This window comes from Podarcis bocagei (assembly GCF_964188305.1).
Source record: "Podarcis bocagei genome assembly, chromosome: 11".
Lineage (NCBI taxonomy): Eukaryota > Metazoa > Chordata > Lepidosauria > Squamata > Lacertidae > Podarcis > Podarcis bocagei.
The window spans coordinates 36,435,788-36,455,924 of record NC_138136.1 but is presented as its reverse complement, the minus strand read 5'-3'; the positions used below and the strand labels follow the sequence as shown (position 1 = coordinate 36,455,924).

General features: G+C 40.3%; 2 protein-coding genes across 7 annotated transcripts in view; both read right to left on the bottom strand.

The window, feature by feature from the left end:
• Positions 1 to 20,137, bottom strand: part of LOC308597256 (proteinase-activated receptor 1-like) — a 60,118-nt gene that overhangs the window by 3,995 nt on the left and 35,986 nt on the right. The window contains exon 2 of one of the 3 annotated variants that reach the window (XM_081213070.1): positions 5,888 to 6,025. In XM_081213070.1, the coding sequence (XP_081069196.1) occupies positions 5,888 to 5,975 (88 nt within the window). In that variant the 5' untranslated portion in view covers positions 5,976 to 6,025. Of the gene's footprint in view, positions 1 to 938; positions 1,030 to 5,887; positions 6,059 to 20,137 lie in introns of those variants that run through there. The other 2 variants (XM_081213069.1, XM_081213071.1) reach the window with 2 other exon arrangements.
• Positions 14,398 to 20,137, bottom strand: part of IQGAP2 (IQ motif containing GTPase activating protein 2) — a 121,688-nt gene continuing 115,948 nt past the window's right edge. For all 4 annotated transcript variants that reach the window (XM_081212622.1, XM_081212623.1, XM_081212624.1 and 1 more), the window contains 5 exons: positions 18,420 to 18,632; positions 17,756 to 17,916; positions 16,214 to 16,354; positions 15,989 to 16,097; positions 14,398 to 15,247 (listed from right to left, as the gene is read on the bottom strand). In XM_081212622.1, the coding sequence (XP_081068748.1) occupies positions 15,134 to 15,247; positions 15,989 to 16,097; positions 16,214 to 16,354; positions 17,756 to 17,916; positions 18,420 to 18,632 (738 nt within the window). In that variant the 3' untranslated portion in view covers positions 14,398 to 15,133. The remainder of the gene's footprint in view (positions 15,248 to 15,988; positions 16,098 to 16,213; positions 16,355 to 17,755; positions 17,917 to 18,419; positions 18,633 to 20,137) is intronic.

Genomic DNA, 20,137 nt, shown 5'->3' with positions numbered 1-20,137 from the left:
TAGCAGAAAATACTTTTCTGAAGTAAAATTCTTTTGTGGACTAGAAAAAGGCATATTCACTGCCTTTTCCATTTTTCAAATATCTTGTGCAATTAGCATGTTACATCCTTTATACTACCTTTTCATCCCCCCCCCCGTGTTTATGATAGCTGCTTTTAAGTAATTTACATTCTGTTATTTACAATAGATCTTGTCTGCACCTATTAAGATGACATTAACATATAAAACAGGGATTCCTATTCATCACCTCTGAAATTTTAACAACAGCAGTTACAAACCCTCTTATTCACTGAATATTCATCAGATACTTTCCCAGACTATTTAAATATATGTTTCAATGCAAGAAACATTCAAATTCCAAAAGTATTTATCTTGATTATCAAGTGAAACTTTGCCGAAAATCATGGACTTTCCCTTGCCTCAGTAAGCTAAAGATAGCCTATTGGATTTTCAAACCTCCTTTAGATAAGACAGAATTCTTATTACAGTACATAGAATGTTCGTTCTGGGTTAACATCTACCTGATAGCCCATGTTGTATTGGGCTATATTCTGAAAGGCTTGCTCAATATCACATCAAAGAATTGGAGAGCTATGATAAGAGAACTCAGAATGATTTTGTTTCTCTATCCCAATTAAAACAGGCCATCGTTGTTCCAGTATACAGCACTTTGAGCCTGTAGGTTTTCTTCAGATAGGTTGGAGAAAACCTGGTACTAATTGTGTCACCCACAATGACTTATCTTTTAATTCCAACCTATATCTTAGACAAAACAACTCTTTTCAAGTTTTTGGTGTCCAGTTTCATGCATAAAGAAATAATTAGTAATAACAAGAATAACAACAAAGTGTATATTATACAGGAAATTAGTCCTTTAAAAATCATTTCAGATATATTCTGACCCCAACCGCACAGCCTTTGCAGGACACAGCCCTCACCTGCACTCTGCCCAAGGGGGGCCCCTAGAGCAGTTTTCAGGGGACCTGGAGCTACAGGGGGAAGGAGACATCACCTCACTCCTTTCCTCCACTGTGACCACAGCTCCATCACTAATATGGATCCAATCATTTATGACTTCAGAAAAGAACTACTGTGATAGATGATCCAAGATGTCATTTGTGAAAAACTATAAAATGTCCATAGTACATGGAAAGTAACTAATGATGAAGTTTGTTTCCGATGGGTTGTATACTTTAGGCTGTCTACTAACCCAGTGCCTGTCTAGCTACTGAAAAGGCATGACAGGAAAGATCATTTAGACTACTGGAATGGCATTCACAGTACAAAAGAATGGATCAAAGATCATGTGACTTCTCATCAGCCTCAAAGTGTTTTTGCACTGCTAAACAAACTCAGTATTCTGTAGACTGTACTTTGGTCATTCAGCATTATTCACAAATAAGGAAGAACAGAAGAGCTGGAAACATCAACTTCAGTGGGGTTTTCCTCCATATAGGGCTTTCATATCCTAAAACATTAGTTGTTCCAAATGCTCCTAAACATACTGATTTTAGGAGGCTTACTAAAGTGAGTGTTGTTAGGATAAAGATACGTAATAGAGAGTGACACATATCTATTGTTTGTGCAACAAGCATGATGTCACACTGACCTTTCATGATCTAGTTCTTTAAAAAAATGTTGCTACTGAAGTTTAATCCTCAACACAGATATCTCTTAAATTGATTTTAAATAAAGCACTATTGTGACTTATTTTGACACACCCTTTCACTTTATGCCCAAATTCGACACACGATCCCAGTCCAGACTAGGTTACTCCAAAACCATGATTAATGATTTGTGCTCAACATAAACAACAGTCTCTGCCTAGTATGGAGAGCCAAATGAAGATTAGAAATTGACACATCCCAAAGCAGATTTTGTAACTTAAAATGCATTTGCTTTCAATTATGCCCAATATTAAACCTTCCAGATGTATCTCTCAAGAAAGATATCTTTAAAGAACACCAACAGTCACTGAATACTTCTCATGAGTAAACAGTTCCAACAGCTTTAACAAAAATACAGCTGTTAGAAGATAGACCCAAGGCCATGACTGCTATTCATGACTGCATTTGGTGCAGAAGCATCTTTCATAAAATGTCAAAGTCTGCAGATGCTGGTCAGGTGAACGGAGTTGTGGTGCTTATAGCGCAAACCTTTTGTGGTTGAGGCATAAGAGAAGAAAGACTGAGTCATCCACCACATCCAGCCACTAAGGGAAATCTTCTATCAAACAAATTAAGTACAGTGATACCTCGGGTTACAGACGCCTCAGGTTACAGACTCCACTAACCCTCTTAACCTCGGGTTAAGAACTTAGCTTCAGGATGAGAACAGAAATTGCGCGGTGGCAGCCCGAGGCCCCATTAGCTTAAGTGGTACCTCAGGTTAAGAACAGTCTCAGGTTAAGAACAGATCTCCAGAACGAATTAAGTTCTTAACCCAAGGTTAATTTTCACCTACTTGGTTGAAGTGCCATCCAGTCAGTCTCTCTCTCTCTCTCTCTCTCTCTCTCTCTCTCTCTCTCACACACACACACACACACACACACACACACACAACACCTTGGTAACAAAATGCCTCTCTCAGTTGCTGTTTGTGTTTCAAAGAGACATCTGTAACATTTCCTACCCCTTTTTTACTGCTTTTAAAATTACTGTTGTATTTGTGTGGGAGCAATTTATTATTTAATGTTATTACTTACTGAAAAATAAAAAAAAGAGAGATATATATTGTTTGTGAATATATATAACAGAAACACACACACACATGTACACAAATCGGTCCACATATTAAGTCCCACTGATTTCAATTGGTCTGCTCTAGACATGATTATGCCAAACATGATCCAGTCCAATACATGAACACAGTATTCAAACTGGGCAACTGAAATTAAGTCAAATGTGAAATCAAAGCCAGAGTTAACTTGGAAAACACACTAGATCAGTAGTCTTCAAATTTTCAGACCTGGGACCCACCTTTAACTCAAACCTGCATTTAGGCACCAGTTTCTTAATCTCCCCTATACTGCATTTGTATGGTGGTAGTGTTGCTTCTTCAACACAACTTGATTTAGGCCCTTACCTGGTGGTGGGTCCCACTCACCAGCAGACGACCAAGGCACGAGGTAAGAGAGCCGGTATAAGTCAAATAGTGTTGTGTTGCCTAGTGGTTGGAATCGTAATCCTCAAGCTGCAAAGTCTATTTTCAGGCAGCTGATCATTAGTAAGGTAAAGGTAAAGGTACCCCTGCCCGTATGGGCCAGTCTTGACAGACTCTAGTGTTGTGCGCCCATCTCACTTTATAGGCCGGGGGCCAGCGCTGTCCGGAGACACTTCCGGGTCACGTGGCCAGCGTGACGAAGCTACTCTGGCAAGCCAGAGCCGCACACGGAAACGCCGTTTACCTTCCCGCTAGTAAGCGGTCCCTATTTATCTACTTGCACCCAAGGGTGCTTTTGAACTGCTAGGTTGGCAGGCGCTGGGACCGAGCAACGGGAGCGCACCCCGCCGCGGGGATTCGAACTGCCGACCATATGATAGGCAAGTCCTAGGCGCTGAGGTTTTACCCACAGCGCCACCCATTATTGAATTACAATTCAAGTCCTTCTGTTAATTTAACTCTGTGCCCTTCTGCGCATATACCCAAACTTACTAATGTCTTGTTAACAAGAGCCACAGACTGGCGCTTATAGTTTTAAAGTATTCACCCAACATGTATTTTTTTTTGTCATGGGAAGCACAAGCAGATTGACAACCAAGTGGTGGGGAAACAATAGGAAGTTACAGTGATACCTCGGTTTACAAACTTAATCCGTTCCGGAAGAATGTTGTTAAACCAAAGCATTCTTAAACCAAGGCGTGCTTCCCCATAGCAGCAGGGGACTCAATTTACAAATGGAACACTCTCAACAGGAAGCGAAACATGTTCTTATTCCAAGGCAAAGTTCACAAACCGAAACACTTACTTCTGGATTTGCAGCGTTCTTAATCCAAGTGGTTCATAAACTAAGCTCTTTTTATTCTTGTACTAACCACAGTTGATATCCAAAAGGGGCAACTTTAAATTTAACACATGAAGATTGTCTTTCTCATAAGTTTAACAAAAAACTAACCTTGATGTAAAAAATAACCATCTAGATAGATAATAAAACGTTGATGTTCAATTTGAACCACATTTTCCCTGTTCTGTTCATGGTGATAAGCAAATGACTCACTCAGCGTTTTAGGTCAACATACTGTCTATCTGTCAGCAATGTAAAAAATATAGCAACAATGGAGGAAAATAAACAACCAGCGAGATTCCCTCTTCCCTACACTGCTGTACTTTATGAGAACAAAGAAAGAAAATGGACCACAAAGTTCCTTTGAAATAAATCCAGGCAGTAAAAACTCCCCCATGAATTTACAACTTTTTCAAGTTGTCAAAACATAAGACAAATGGCAAACATTTGATCTGTTAAGGCAACCATTTGCTTATGTGCAGAAATATCAAAAACCACTTCCTAAGCCAAGAATTATCTCTTTTACTGATTAAAATACATCATGCATGGTTTATAAGCCATAACAATTCAGAAAGAAGTTACTCATAGAAAGAAAGCAAACAATGACTCTCAGGTTCTGTAACTTTCACATTCCATATCTTTTTATTTATTTTATTCATTAAATTTCCATACCGCCCTTCATATATGACATCCCAGGGTGGTTTACAATATAAAAACACAAAAATACATAGCATAGTAACAAACAAAAATAATAATTCCCCCCTGCAGTTTAAAAGGCCATGGATTGTTTAATTAGCCAAATGCTTGGGAGAAGACAAATGCTTTTTGCTTGGCGCCTAAAGATATGTATTGAAGGCGCAGGCCAACCTCCTTGGGGAGAGCATTCCACAAACAGGGGCCACTGCAGAAAAGGCCGGTTCTCCTGTTTCCGCCCACCAGACCTCTCATGGAGGAAGCATGTGGAGAAAGGACTGTGCAGGGTCCGGGTTGTTTCATATTATTTTTTTACTGTGCAATGGACTGATATACTAAAAACTGGTTGCTCATCTCCCACTGACCTTAACGATATTTAAGGAATCTAGGAGAAACCCTAAAAACTTAAAAGCCTTCCTTTGTAGCCACGCAACTATGGAGGTGCTCCCCAACAACCAACAAAACTTTATGTTCTGTGAGAGTTGCATATCCCCATTTATTACTCAGTCAAGTCTTCAAACGGTACGCATTCTTGCCTGTAAAAGAAATCCTATTGAACTCAACGGCATCCACAGGATTGCGCTGAATAAACACCATAAATAGGACGAGGAGAGAGAGAGAAAAGGCGACGGTAAAGATCCCACCCCTTTTGAGGAAGAGCCCCCTCCCCACCCGCATCAAAAGGGTCGCATCTCCGGCAACTTGGCGGCAGTGGCGTCAACAACCCAGGCATCCTGTAACATGAGCCAGGAAAGAAGAAGGCGAATCGAAGTATCAAAGGCATTCCTGCAGCCAGCTTTGTTCTGTCAGAAGGATTTACTTTTACATATTGCACGCGCGCCTCCGCGAGGGGCTGCCTTTGGCTCCCCGGGAAAAAGGACCCCTAAGAAGAGCCCGGCAGGATCAGGCCAATGGCCCACCTAGTCCAGCATCCCCTTCCCGAGTGTTTACCCCAACCCGAAACACTTTTCATTGGCCGTGTGCCATTCACACCAATGGAACTCGAGTATGGATTACTTGTAATTCCATCGGACGCGACTTCCTGGAAGCGTCCCTCTCGCCCCCTCAGCAGCCCCGGGATGGTGTCCTCCGAAACATGGCTGAGCTGCCTCCCCGCCTTCCTCCTCCTCCTCCTCCCAGCGAGCGACCACCCAAAACTTGGCTCCCCTCTGGCGGGAGAGAGCCCCTTACCATTTCCCGACGAGGGAAGGCAGAGCAGGGGACACACCAGCACGGCGCTGCAGCCCAGCAGCAACAGCGGGACCGGCGGCTGCCCCATGGCCGCCTCACGGGGCAAAAGCGCCGAGCTCGCGGGCGCAAAGGGTCAGCCTCCGAAGTCTCCCCGGGCTGCTTTGAGGGACCGCAGGCGGAGGGGCGAGCAAGCGCGCTAAGTGTGGCGGAGGCGGCCTGAGGGGAGAGTCACCGCCCCAAAAGCGGAGGAGTGGGCGGGAAGCTCTGAAGGGAATCCGCCCTCCAGAGTCGAGCGCCAGTTCACCGCCTTTACTTCTGGTGGTTTTTAAGGAGATAATTAAAATGCAAAAGCCACAATAAGCTAAAAAGCCACAAAAATAATAGAGGCCAATACTAACCCAGAGCTAATATTTGTGTCTCACCAAGAGTGTTTTGTGAATTATCATTAGAATACATAGTTGTGTCAAAAGCAGAGACATCACCTTACCAACAAAGGTCCGTATAGTAAGCCATGGTTTTCCCAGTAGTGATGTATGGAAGTGAGAGCTGGACCAACAAGAATGCTGATCGCCAAAGAATTGATGCTTTTGAATTATGGTGCTGGAGGAGACACTTGAGAGTCCCATGGACTGCAAGAAGATCAAACCTCTGCATTCTTAAGGAAATCAGCCCTGAGTGCTCACTGGAAGGACAGATCCTGAAGCTGAGGCTCCAATACTTTGGCCACCTCATGAGAAGAGAAGACTCCCTGGAAAGGACCCTGATGTTGGGAAAGATGGAGGGCACAAGGAGAAGGGGACGACAGAGGATGAGATGGTTGGATAGTGTCCTTGAAGCTACCAGCATGAGTTTGACCAAACTGCGGGAGGCAGTGGAAGACAGGAGTGCCTGGTGTGCTCTGGTCCGTGGGGTCACGAAGAGTCAGACACGACTAAATGACTAAACAGCAACAGCAACAACTTTTCTACTGAGCCCATTTTTTACAATTCCTCCCTGCTACAGGTATAATATACACCTATAACTCAGAATTACACTTCATGCATTTAAGAAAGTGCACAGAAGTCCTCAAAAGCTTTTGCCATAATTCAGTAGTTCCCATTTGGTGGTCCAGGAACCCCAGGGGGTCTGTGTTCTGTGGCACCATTCACATGACAAAAATATCAACATTTTCAAAAGTAGGGGGACCATGGCTTGAAAAAACAGGGGGTCCACAGTCCTTAGCTAATTGGGAACCACTGTCATAATTTATGCACAGGTCCTTGAAGGTGTCACACAAGGCTTGTTTTTGCTGCAAAAGGCAATCGGGGCTACTCCTCTGGAAAATGGTTCAACGTTTTATCAAAGCAGCTTTGCAAAATAAAAAAGTTCTTTTGTCTTAAAAACAATAAGAAATGTGCCAAAAGAGCATCTCTGGGTAGAATATTCCATAACTGGACTGCCACCACTGAAAATGTCCTCTGTGGCCATTAGTAGCATCTCAAAAGACAGAGGTACCGTATTGGCCTGAATATAAGCTGCATCTGAATATAAGCTACACCTTCAGCAGCGATATAGTAAAAGCCAATTTTTGTAAGGTTGCAAATTTAAGCTGCACTTTAACTTTTCACAGTTGGAATTTGGAAAAAAGTGAGGTTTATATTCAGGCCAATATGGTACTACAGGAGTCTCTCAACATTTTAATGTGCCTATATAGAGAGAAGCTACCCTGGTCCTAAGTCATGAAGGCCAAAACCTTACTGTATCATTCTTTAACGATCACATCAGATCCATTTGTACCCTTGTTTAGTACTGATCTGAAATAAATAAGATATATTCACCCCATATTCACAGAAACACAGAAAAAACGTACAGGAAGCCTGCAACTTACGTGGGGATCATGCCTAAAGCAAAGATCGTGCATGGTCAAAACCCATTGGGCTCAATGGTGGGAGGGATTGCCAACACCCTTTTTACAGAACCCTTTCAAATTATTATTATTGGCTACACATATAAAGCTGAATGCACATAAGTTAAATATGTGTAAGTTGTGGGATTACTGTACTTACCCCAGTACACTTTCCCCAACTGAAAGTATATCCGTTCTTGAAATATAAATGCCAGTAACAACCTGGCAGATGCACACTTATTTCCTAGATTTCACAGTGGAACTTGAATGGTCTCTCCTCCTGTTAGGAAGATCTATGGTATTGCATATGATCAAATACCAAAAAGTAAAACATATATGTAGACAAAGCATCTAGCTGCCCTCTTCTCAAGCCTAATTCATTTGTCATCCACAGCATAGAAAATAATACCAGCCCTCTAGAGAAAAAAGAGCCTCAAAACCATGCATCTTTGTACAGCAAGAACAAACAGCTAAGTAATTAATTAAGGAATGCATAGAGTACAAGCATTTTTTTCATTGGAGACTTGACATGTCTTTTACAGGCCTCTGTCTAGTAGAGGAAATGATGCAATGATGGAAGAAACTCCATGAGTTTGTGTTTGCTAATGATGCAGACTCCTTTTGCATTTCGTTTGTTCAAGAGCATCAGTTGGACTGTTTCAGTTTTGTCTCAATACTAAAGCAACAAACAAAAGTTGCAAGGTTCTTTGAATTCCTGTCTATTTTTCTACTCTCATCTCAAAATCCAATCTGTACAAAGATTTATTTCTTACAAGGTATTTTACTTGAAAATGACTTTTCCATATCCACACCTAAGAATTTATCTTTGATATCAAAGTCACCTACCTCTTCACCAGGTATAATTTCAAACATCACATTCTTAAACCTTACAAGAGAAAAACATATATGAGAGTATGTATTTTGGTAAAGAATTATTGAATTAAAAACTACAAACACAAATGAAACCCCAAAAGCTGACAAATCTTTAATAAGAGAAAAAATCTAAATAAGGTATTATAAGATAGTTGGGTTAAATATTTAATAGGTAAAGAGCAGAGCTAATGCTCTGATAATACTGGGTGCAAAACCTATTGGTTTGGCTAAACTCCATCAATTCCTAGTATTACACCCTTTTCACTGCCATGTACTTCAGTGAAATGCTCTTAAGTTCGTTTTCCTTCCCCTTTGTTTTCCACTTAACTTTATTAATCTTTGTGAATTTATGTAAAATGTAAATGGTGTAAGCGCACATTAACCCACACACATTTTTCCCTTTGCTGAATAAAGGCAGATGTTTTTAGAACAATTAGCCAAGCTAATATTCCTCCTACATTCTATCTGTTTTTAGAAGAAAGGCAGCCATAACATGCCACATGATAAGACTTTGTTGGATCACATTTTGGAACGTTATATTCATGAGCAAAAGCAGTAATAATTTTAGGACTGTTTCCCTTCCCTCCCCACTCCATGCAATAACTTTTCATCAGTCACCACTGCTGGCAGGAAGTTGAATCTCCAGCTGCCTGGGTGAGATATTCCACCCCTTAGGACAGAGGAGGGGAATCTTACAGCTCAATCCTCCTCCTGTTCCCTCTCTGTCTGGCTCTCAGAACCCTCCCCATGGTCACTCCCTTGCTTCACAACCCAGTGTTTTTCTCTGGATGGAATTTATCCTTGAACTCTGAGCATGCCTCTGAGACTTCCCACCACATATTAATTTTCTGCTAGAAAGTCTTTCTCTTGTCTTCATTTTTATACCTGTAATTGTTGCTTTGTTTCTCTCTTTTTTGCAACCTGGCAGCTAATAGTTTGGATCCCTTATGCCCATATTAAGAATATTTTTGTTTTAAATATAGTAATTGCTCCATCGTTTCCTCTATTTATATTCATCATTTTATCTATTTCTATTGCTTCTAGTTCTTTTTGCTTAATTTGCAGCTGTTTGCAAATTTGTTTTGAACTTCTTGTCATGTGCGGTCTTATTTATTTTTTTTTAAAATACATATGCGTCTAAACACTGCCTTCATTGTTTCCCACAGCAATCCTGAATTTATTCCTTCTACGGTGGTAGCTCGGGTTACATACGCTTCAGGTTAGAGACTCCACTAACCCAGAAATATTACCTTGGGTTAAGAACTTTGCTTCAGGATGAGAACAGAAATCACGCAGCAGCGGCGCGGGGGCAGCAGGAGGCCCCATTAGCTAAAGTGGTACTTCAGGTTAAGAACAGTTTCAGGTTAAGAACAGACCTCCAGAAGGAATTAAGTATTTAACCCAAGATACCACTGTATATTGGGACGCGGGTGGCGCTGTGGGTTAAACCACAGAGCCTAGGACTTGCTGATCAGAAGGTTGGCAGTTCGAATCCCCGTGATGGGGTGAGCTCCCATTGCTCGGTCCCAGCTCCTGCCAACCTAGCAGTTCAAAAGCATGTCAAAGTGCAAGTACATAAATAGGTACCACCCTGGCGGGAAGGTAAATGGTGTTTCCATGTGCTGCTCTGGTTCGTTAGAAGCGGCTTAGTCATGCTGGCCACATGACCCGGAAGCTGCGGACAAACACTGGCTCCCTCGACCTATAGAGCGAGAAGAGTGTCGCAACCCCAGAGTCGGTCACGACTGGACCTAATGGTCAGGGGTCACTTTACCTTTGTATATTATTTTTCTTTATTTCCCCCCACCCATGATGTCTTAAATTTTTCATTTACCATTTGATTGATTACAAGGACAGGACTGAAATACCAAATATGGTTCCAACTAATTTTTCTGACATTGGATTCACTCCATGTTTCTGTTATCCTTTCTTTAATGAGAATACATTGAGCACTGCATAGTATCTTAATTGGACTAGATGCCATCTTATCTCTGTGCTGGCTCATTGCCCTGGCTTCTCCCCAATGTTGCGGCGGCTTGAGAAAGTTTGTTATACTACCTTGTTTTGATCTCAGCATATCTGCTGACATTCCCCTTCCGAGTGGGGGTAAAAGCTTTCAAATATTCCCAGTTAATGAGTTGTTTTGAAGAGAAATTATGTACCTGAGTGCAGGAGCTCTGAGTTGTACAGCCTTCTTGATTGTGAGGTGACCATATTCCCCTCCAGACATCCTCTTCTAATAGCTTAGCACTATCAAAACAGATTCATTGTTTTATGTTTGAGGGTTGTTGTTTTTTTAAAATAAAATAAAATGGAAAAACAGTATCAAAAGACTTCCATGGAAGGCGTTTTTGTTGGATTATTCAAACATTCAGTAATTTTCTGAGGTGTGATGTCCAGTACATATCTTGATCAGAATGGGTCAGTTTTGATTTTAGTTGGTTTGGATACAACTATCCAGACCCACTAGCAAAAGCCAGCGCAAGGAACACCCCATTTTCTCTCCTCTGGGATCCCCAATCTGCTCTGGAGGTTAAGAAGAACCGCCAAAACAGTGCAGGTGGGGGGGAGTTAACATGTTCACCTCATTTTAAAAGTGCGTTTACTCAGCTTTATAGACAAAATTGGCTCTCCATTTCCTTCAAACCTCCCTGTGATGATTGGTCTTCTATATTTATATTTTCCTCCCACTGTAAACTGTTTTCATCTTGCACAACATTTCAAAAACATATCACAAGCCATCTACGTTGTATATTTAGTTTCTTAGAGTGATCTCTGAAGATTTCGAAGACGAGCTCTACAAAAGGCATGTGAAAGATTTTAAACACAAATATTCCCATGCATTCCCCATTTTCACATGTTTATGTGAACGTAACCAAATGAACTCAAGTTCAAACTATTTCACGTACAAAGACCATCAAAATGTTTCCCTGAAACATTAGAAAAAGCATCAACAGGGGATTTTAACTATGCTAAACCAAGCATTTGCAGGTAAGTGTGCTGTAGATCCTTTATGTTTTGTCTCCAATTGATCTTATAGCTGTGATTTAAATGTGTATTTGGAAGAAATCCCTACAAAATTCAACAAAATATAAGAGCTGCCATTCTATAACAGGAAAATGTTGTGGGTCAAAATGTATTTTGAAATGCTATTTGCAATAATTACTGACCTATTTAGAAAAAATATATATCAAAGCTTTTCTCAAGAAACAGGCTGCAATGGCTAGATAGGAAGATTTGGATCACAGAAACCCAGGTTCTCCTCTTCACCTAGCCATAAAAGTCTGCTGAGTGGCCTTGGGCCAGTAAACTTTGAGCCTAAGGTACCTTACAGGGTTAACGTGAGGATAAAATAGCAGGGGGGTGGCAGGAAAAACATACATATAAGACTACCTGAAGTCCCTTAGATGGCAGGGGAAGGAAAAATCTGCTTGTACAACATTGGGCATTATCTAACAGTTTAATGCAAATACAAAAGCCCAAGCATTTTAATTCATGGCAATATCCACTCTGTATAAAATGGAATACAGTGGTACCTCTGGTTACAGATGCTTCAGGTTACAGACTCCGCTAACCCAGAAATAGTACCTCAGGTTAAGAACAGTTTCAGACTAAGAACAGACCTCCAGAACGAATTAAGTTCTTAACCCGAGGTACCACTGTACTTTAAGGATGGAAGTCTCAGAAATATTAAAATTGTGTGTGTGTGTACTGCAGTGCAGTTGAATTGGGTTTGGGGTTTTTTGTTTGTTTGTTTGTTTTTTGCATCAGAGGGCAAACATAGTTGGAGAATTTAACAATTTTCAAAGTACCTTTGCTATTTCATTATTTCTTGGTACTTATTTTTGGATGAAACCAGTCCAGCCTATTCCAGTGTCCGGCGGTTCCTCAGGATTTTCCTTTCCTTTTGTTCTAGTTGGAGGATCGTTGGGATTAGATATACTACCGCTAGATGAATGCTATATTAATACAAAGGGCTTAAAGTTATTCATGCATTCTCCATAATCCCTTGCACAATGACTGTTACTATGCTACTATCCCTGTAGCATAGTATTCTAGATGGGCATGTGAGATAGGAAGGTTCCTGCTGTATCAGTAATTCAGCATCCTGCTTCTCATAGTGGCCAAACAGATTCTTCCAGAAAGTCCACAAGTAGAGCATAAAAGGAAAGGCGCCAGGCAAGCATCCCGGGGGAGAGCACTCGGCAAATGTGGAGTCACCACAGAAAAAGCCTGCCTCTGAACTGCTTGTGGAGGAGCCACACAAAGAAGGGCCTCAGATGATGACTCCAGTGTCCAGGTCAGTTCATATGGAGAGAGGCGGACCTTGAGATATTGCAGTCCTGAGCAATTTAAGGCTTTATAGGTCAAAACCAGCACTTTGAAATGAGCTGACACCTTACCAGACCATACACGACAGAAGTTACACTATCCCTGTCCAGATAGGGGCACAGCTGGGCCACAAGCCAAAGCTGATGGAAGATACGTACTCCAAAACTCTAGATAACCCCCTTCAGTGGTTTCATGTAAATGTTAAAAAGCATGGAGGATACAGTCAGACCCTGAAAAACCCTCCATTGAAGGCTCCATGGATCCCAAAGAGCACTCCTCAAGCATCACATCCTGGAAACAACCATCCAAACAGGACCAGAACTATTGCAAAGAAGTGCCACACACTGCTAACTCAGACAGCTGCTCCAGAAGGATACCATGGTCAATAGTATCGAAAGCTGCCGAGAGGTTGAGGAGAATTAACAGGGACACACTTCTCCCAACAGGGCAACCAAAGCAGTTTCTGTGCCAAAATTGGGCCTAAATCCCAACTGAAATGGATCTAGATAGAAAGTCAAGTTTCCAAGAGCACCTGGATCTGGTCCACAACCACCTGCTCAAGAACCTTGTCCAAGAAGGGGAGACTGGCAACTGACTGGTAATTACTTAGATTTTCTGAATCCAGGGAGGCTTTTTTAAAGGAGTGGTTTTACCACTGTCTCCTCTCATAAGGAGGCATTAATCACCTCCAGGGACAATGATTCACTGTAAGAAAAGTTATATTTGTATTTCTTACTGCTGAGGAATATTATCCTTCATATGGGAAGCTGGGGCTTGGGCATGTCTTAAGAAAAACTCTGCGCAACTGTTCCCTAAAGAAGCAGGAAAAGCACTTTTGTGGGCATCCCTGATTATTTAAAGGGGAGCAGGTTGAAGAAGAGTTTGGATTTGATATTCCGTTTTATCACTACCCTAGGGAGTCTCAAAGCGGCTAACATTCTCCTTTCCCTTCCTCCCCCACAACAAACACTCTGTGAGGTGAGTGAGACTGAGAGACTTCAAAGAAGTGTGACTGGCCCAAGGTCACCCAGCAGCTGCATGTGGAGGAGCGGGGACGCGAACCCGGTTCCCCAGATTACGAGTCTACCGCTCTTAACCACTACACCACACTGGCTAACTTAAACCAAGCTCAGGCTGTACTGAGCTAGTGAAATGGAAGTAGAACACAAGAGAGGCAGAGGATAAGGACACTGCCTTGGTTTTGTAGTCAAACCCTTTCCCCTACGAACCATTTCAAATTTAGAGAACGACACTCATCTTTAGAAATGGAATCGTTTCTTTAGACAACTTCTGAGGTTTCCACACTTGCAAAGGCAGACACAGTAGTACTACAACAGTTACTAACCACACACAAACATACACACAAGTTATAAAAACAATACAACAATACTGAAAGAGAGCATTTATAAGACCAACTACGTGCTGATTTATTGCATTTTATTTGTGGATTTTTTTCCTTTTCTTACAAAAAAGACAGGCACAATTTATTTCTTTAAAATACCTCAAGTACATTGCAAAAAATTGATCACTATTCAAATTGCCCCTTTACACATAAATTAAAAGGATGTGTATATAAGATTTCAATGAGGCAGTAGTGCATTTTAGTAGGAATGAATTGCAAAATATATATTTTATACAGTAAATGTTAAATTTATAATTACCTATAAAAACTTTGAATTGCACAATAATTCACTTTACAATTGACAGATCTCTGGAAAAGAGCCATAGGCTTTAAAGAAACATTTGCCAAAAGTATTCTGAAGAGACACAAATTAGCATTTATTTCCCCTATGAATAATTGTCTAAAATAGAATTGTATTTGGTAATTGGGGTATATAATTTTTAGTGGGAAAGTAATTCTATATATGCTGTCCAAATATATGTCCTGCATATTTAAAGAGATCAGAGACACAGTGTTTCAATGCCACTAAATCATATCCATTTTAATTGAGTACCTACACCACAGAAATCTGGAAGTGTTTCAGTTGATTCATATTTTTGTATGCTACTACTGTTTTATCAAAGGATGAAAAAGGCACATAAGTACATTCTTCTGGACTTTCTTGAAGAAACACCTGCTGTATAATAGCAAATAGTTAAAACACAAAGACCCATAACTGCAGATTATTTGAAGCAGAGTCCAATAAGATTAGGCTTCATTTTCCATAGAATTTCTTGTTCAGCAGGAATATGAGGAGGTTTACATTTACTTTAGCTTTATCGAACATTTTCATTACAGAGACACCTTCATACTGCATTTGAAGCAAATCCTGCAATAAATAAAAACTGATTTTAAAACCATAAATTTTATTTAAATGTTGCATTCAAATGCATATCACATACTAAAAATAAAAATAAAAATGCACAGACAAAATCTCTAGCAACCCTCTTCTCAAGCATAGCTCATAATTTGCCATCTAGCGAACAAAAAAGCCTCAATACCATAAATCGTTGTACAGCAAGAACAGACAGACAAGTGCTTAATTAAGGAATGCATAGGATAAGCATTTTTTCAGCCCTCTGTCTGGTAAGGCCAGTGATACAATGATGGAGCTAACTCCACCAGTTTGTGTCTGATAATGATACAGACTTTTGCATATATATTTATTTTTGGGGGGAGGACACTTTTTAGTAGTCCAAGAGTATCAGTTGGACACTTTCAGGTTTGTCTCAAAAGTAAAACAAACAGTTTGAAACAGGCACAATCCACTAAAATGACTGGAAATTAGGCAAGAAATGATGCAGTATAGCAGTGAGAGTGTGAGCTGAAGTCCCCTCACATCAACCACAAACTCAAGGCCATTCGATCTTGTGCATGTACAGTGATCCCCTCACTTACGTGGGGGTTATGTTCCAGGCCCCCATGCGCATAACTGAAATCATGTAAAGTGGGGAGCATGCTACTTTAAAATAGGGAGAGCAAGTGAGAGAGAGAGAGAGAGAGAGAGAGAGAGAGAGAGAGAGAGAGAGAGACACGCACGTGCATTCAGATAATTAAAAACAAGATTTACCTGAAAATGGAGCTGTACCTTTTCCATCTCCACACCCAAGAATTTAGCTTTGATATCAAAGTCACCCACTTCTTCACCAGGTGTAATTTCAAACATCACATTCTTAAACCTTAGAAGAGAAAAAAATAATTCAAAAATGTAAATAAAGTTATAAGATAGTCAATTAAATGTTTAATAGTCAAAGAGCAGAGCAGATGTTCTGAAAATACTGGGCGCAAAACCTACTGGTTAGGCTGAAGTTCCTCAATGCCTAGTATAACCCCCTTTTCATGCAGGCGAGCTGCTGTATACTTCAGGGAAATGTTCTTGAGTTTGTTTCCTTTCTCCTCTTGTTTCCCATTTAATTTGATTGATCTCCGCGAATTTCTGTAAAGTGTGAAAGATGTAAGCAGGTGTTAGCCCCCATACAAGATTACCCCCTTTCCTAATAAAGGCAGATGTTTTTAGAACAATTAATCAAGTTAATATTCTTCCTACCTGCTATCTGTTTTTAGAACAAAGGCAACCATAACTTGCCACATGATAAGGGTTTGTTGGAACACGTTTTGGAACATTATGTTCATGAGTTAAAGCAGTAATATTTTAGGACTGGGGAATCAATTGTTTCCACCCCATTACTTTTCATCACTCACCTCTGCTGCGGGAAGAGTCAGGTGATACAGAATGTCCAGGTAAGAGGTAGGGAATGTGGCCCTTCACACCTCTCTAATTGGCTCTCAGAACATGCACACATTGTCCCACCCTCTTTTGCCTCCGTTCCCTCTCACCACTGGAGCATTACCCAGGAGGGATCCAGCAACCATGGCTGCACCACTATGCAGCCAGTTAGCACTCTCAAACCTTAATTCTGTTTTGGTTGGTGAGATGGATGGAAGAGCCAACATGATGGGTAGGTGAGGGAATTTATCAATTATATTTTATCCCTCCACAGACACACATGTGTGAGTTAAAAAAAGAAGAACAGTATGTCCAGGCACACTTTTTAATAACAAGAATACAAAGCTAAAAAGGAATGAACTGCTGCTAAAATATTATGTTCATTTTTCACATGGTCTAGTCCTTCCCCTGCCCATCCCTCTAATATTCTTAAGTCTTCTTGAGTCTTCAGAGAGTAACTGGAAGTGGAGATGCAAAAAAAGGGTCCTCCTTTCCTTCCACTCTGCAGTTTTAATCAGAACTCTTAGGCGCAATACTGCACCCAGAGCTCAGAAACAGCTCACCCTAATGAAATTTCCTGTCACAAAATGCATCTAGAACAATGGCAGTTTCGAACACTGACATAAAGTCTTACATTAAAGCATAGGTCAGTGTTTCAGTAAATTTCAAGGGATTTCTAGTGATTCAACTACCCAGGCCCTTCAGCAGAAACCAGAGCAAGGACTCCTGCTAGCACAGGCACCCCCAACCTGCAACCTACAACTCCCATGATCCCTAGCTAACAGGACCAGTGGTCAGGGATGATGGGAATTGTAGTCCAAAACATCTGGAGGGCCAAAGGTTGGGGATGCCTGTGCTAGCATAACAAGGCTTCCACCACCCTCTCCTCCCTCCCCTAATCTGTTCTGGAGGGTTGGGTGAACTCCCAAAACAGATGCAGGGAAAACAGAATAAAGATCTTTACGTGGAGCAAGCAGAAATGCTTCTGTTGATGGAACAACATCTTTAGTGCTACATTTAATTCCATCCTGTAACTTGGTAATATTGAAGCTTTCTACCTATGATGCTAAAGTGCTGAATTTTCTTTTTTTTAAAAAGCATTTCACTTACTTTCTTGTCAAGTTATCTAAACAGGTTTTGATATAAGTGTTGTAATAATTTATTTGATCTTCATAAAAAGCTTTCTTGGAATTGAGTGCATTTAGTGTCTGCTGGAGTTTCACCAGTTCTGCTTTTCGATGCTGTCTGTATCTTCGTTGATTTCTGATATCCTAAAGAAAGTTTTCACATATTAGTTGATTTCTTTTACATGGCAAACATGCAAATTTTTTTTTACTTCTACAGAGGTGTCAGGCTTCTCATTTAGTTGATGAGGAATGCTTTTATAAGCAAACTACCTGTTCTTGAGTACTTCCATTGAGTAATGAATGATTCCAGCTAAACTGTTATGGAGAAGCTGATGGATATAGGAATCATACAGATTTGTATCCAATGTTGTGAAAGTGGAAAGCAGCTTGTGAAACCATGTCTACTCTTCTCTTCCTCCCCCTCCCGAAGAACCCTTTACAGACAGTGAGAGTGGCTACTAAACATTACAGGCTGCAGTGAAAGGATGGAATTGCCCAAAATTTAGTGGAGGAGAACTAGCACCATGCTTACAAGGAAACTGTGTGTGTGTGTGTGTGTGTGTGTGTATTGCAGTACGGTTGAATTATTTTCTTTTTAGTATCAATGGGCAAACATAGTTGGAGAAATTTAACAATATTCAAAGTACCTTTGCTATTTCATTGATTATTTCCTGGTACTTATTTTCAGATGAAACCAGTCCAGCCTGTTCCAGTGTCCGGAGGTTCCTCTGGATTTTCCTTTTCTTTTGCTCTAGTGGTAGCTGCCCTTCTTCAAGAATAGACTGACTGTGTTTCATTTTTTCTGGAGTTTTAGAATCCAAGATTGCACGTTTTTCAATTATTTTCAAGTGCTCAGCTTCCTAAGAGAAAGAGCAGTTTACACCTTTATACAAACAATGAAGCCTATTAACTATGCATGCATTAACTTCATGGCTGTTATAACTTTCCCACATGGATTAGTTAGCTTTTGGATTACTCCAGCTTTCCAGACAGAATTGGACCCCCAGCTCCTTCAACCTTTCCTGTAATGGCTACTCTTCTAGATGTATTTTCCTATCCCTAATAATTCTTTCCAGCTTGTATGACATTTCAAAAATATATCACAATTAGACAAACTGTATATTTAGTTTCTTACAGTGATATCTGAAGATTCTGAAGAATAACATTACATCAAGTGTGTAGAGGTTTTAAACACAAGTGTTCCCATGAAATTTCCTAGCTTCCCCATAAAGTTTATGTTCATGTGGCAAGCCAAATAAACTCAAGTTCAAACTACTTCATTTCAAATACAAAGCCCATATTTTTCTTCTTCCTGGAAAACTAGTGAAGCATCAACAGAACATTTTAAGCAAGTTAAAACAAACACCTGCAGGTAACTGTGCTGTAGATCCCATAAGTCTGATGCTAAGTTTGAGCTGTAAAATCAAATGTGCATTTGGAAGGAATTCCTACAGAAATCACCATAATACAAGAGTATTCTACAATGAGAAAATGCTGGGATACCAATGTATTTTAAAATGCTATATGCATGGCAGATGAAAGTGATTGACTATATGGAACTGGCAGAAATGACTGGCAGAATTCGAGACCAGGGGGAAGAGACGGTGAAAGAAGATTGGAAGAAATTTAAAGACTATCTACAGAAATATTGTAAAATTAATGCATGTTAGAATGATTTTGGATTGAGGTTGTGGTTTCTAGCTGTAAAGGTTAAAAGAATATGAAAAAAACACCTGGATTTTTCTAAATAGATTAAAATTTAAGGTTATTAGAAATATACATTCAGATTAATGACTAGGGTGTAAGAAGGAGGGAAAGAAATTGCTGAACGAAATAAATTTGAATTGGAATACAAAAAAGGGAGGTATGAGGAGGTCCGGGAAATAAGTTAATGAAAGACAAGTGACAAAAAGTTGGAATTGTTTTTAACTGTTTTTTATTTTTGTATTTTTTCTTTTTCATTTTGTAATAATATGAAAATTTCAATAAATATTTTTTTAAAAAAATTAAAATGCTATATGCAATTATTACTGACCTATACCTATTTAGAAGTAATGTATCAAAGCTTTAATCAAGAGCCAGCATGCAGTGGCTAGATCTGGTTCACAAAAGCCCAGGTTCACCTCTTCACCTAGGCATAAGTTAGCTTAGTGAGGGTAGGCAACCCAAGGCCTGTGGCCTTCTCAATCCGGCCCGCAGACGGTCCGGGAATCAGCGTGCTTTTACATGAGTAGAATGTGTCCTTTTATTTAAAATGCATCTCTGGGTTATTTGTGGGGCCTGCCTGGTGTTTTGACATGAGCAGAATGTGTACTTTTATTTAAAATGCATCTTTGGGTTATGTGTGGGGCATAGAAATTTGTTC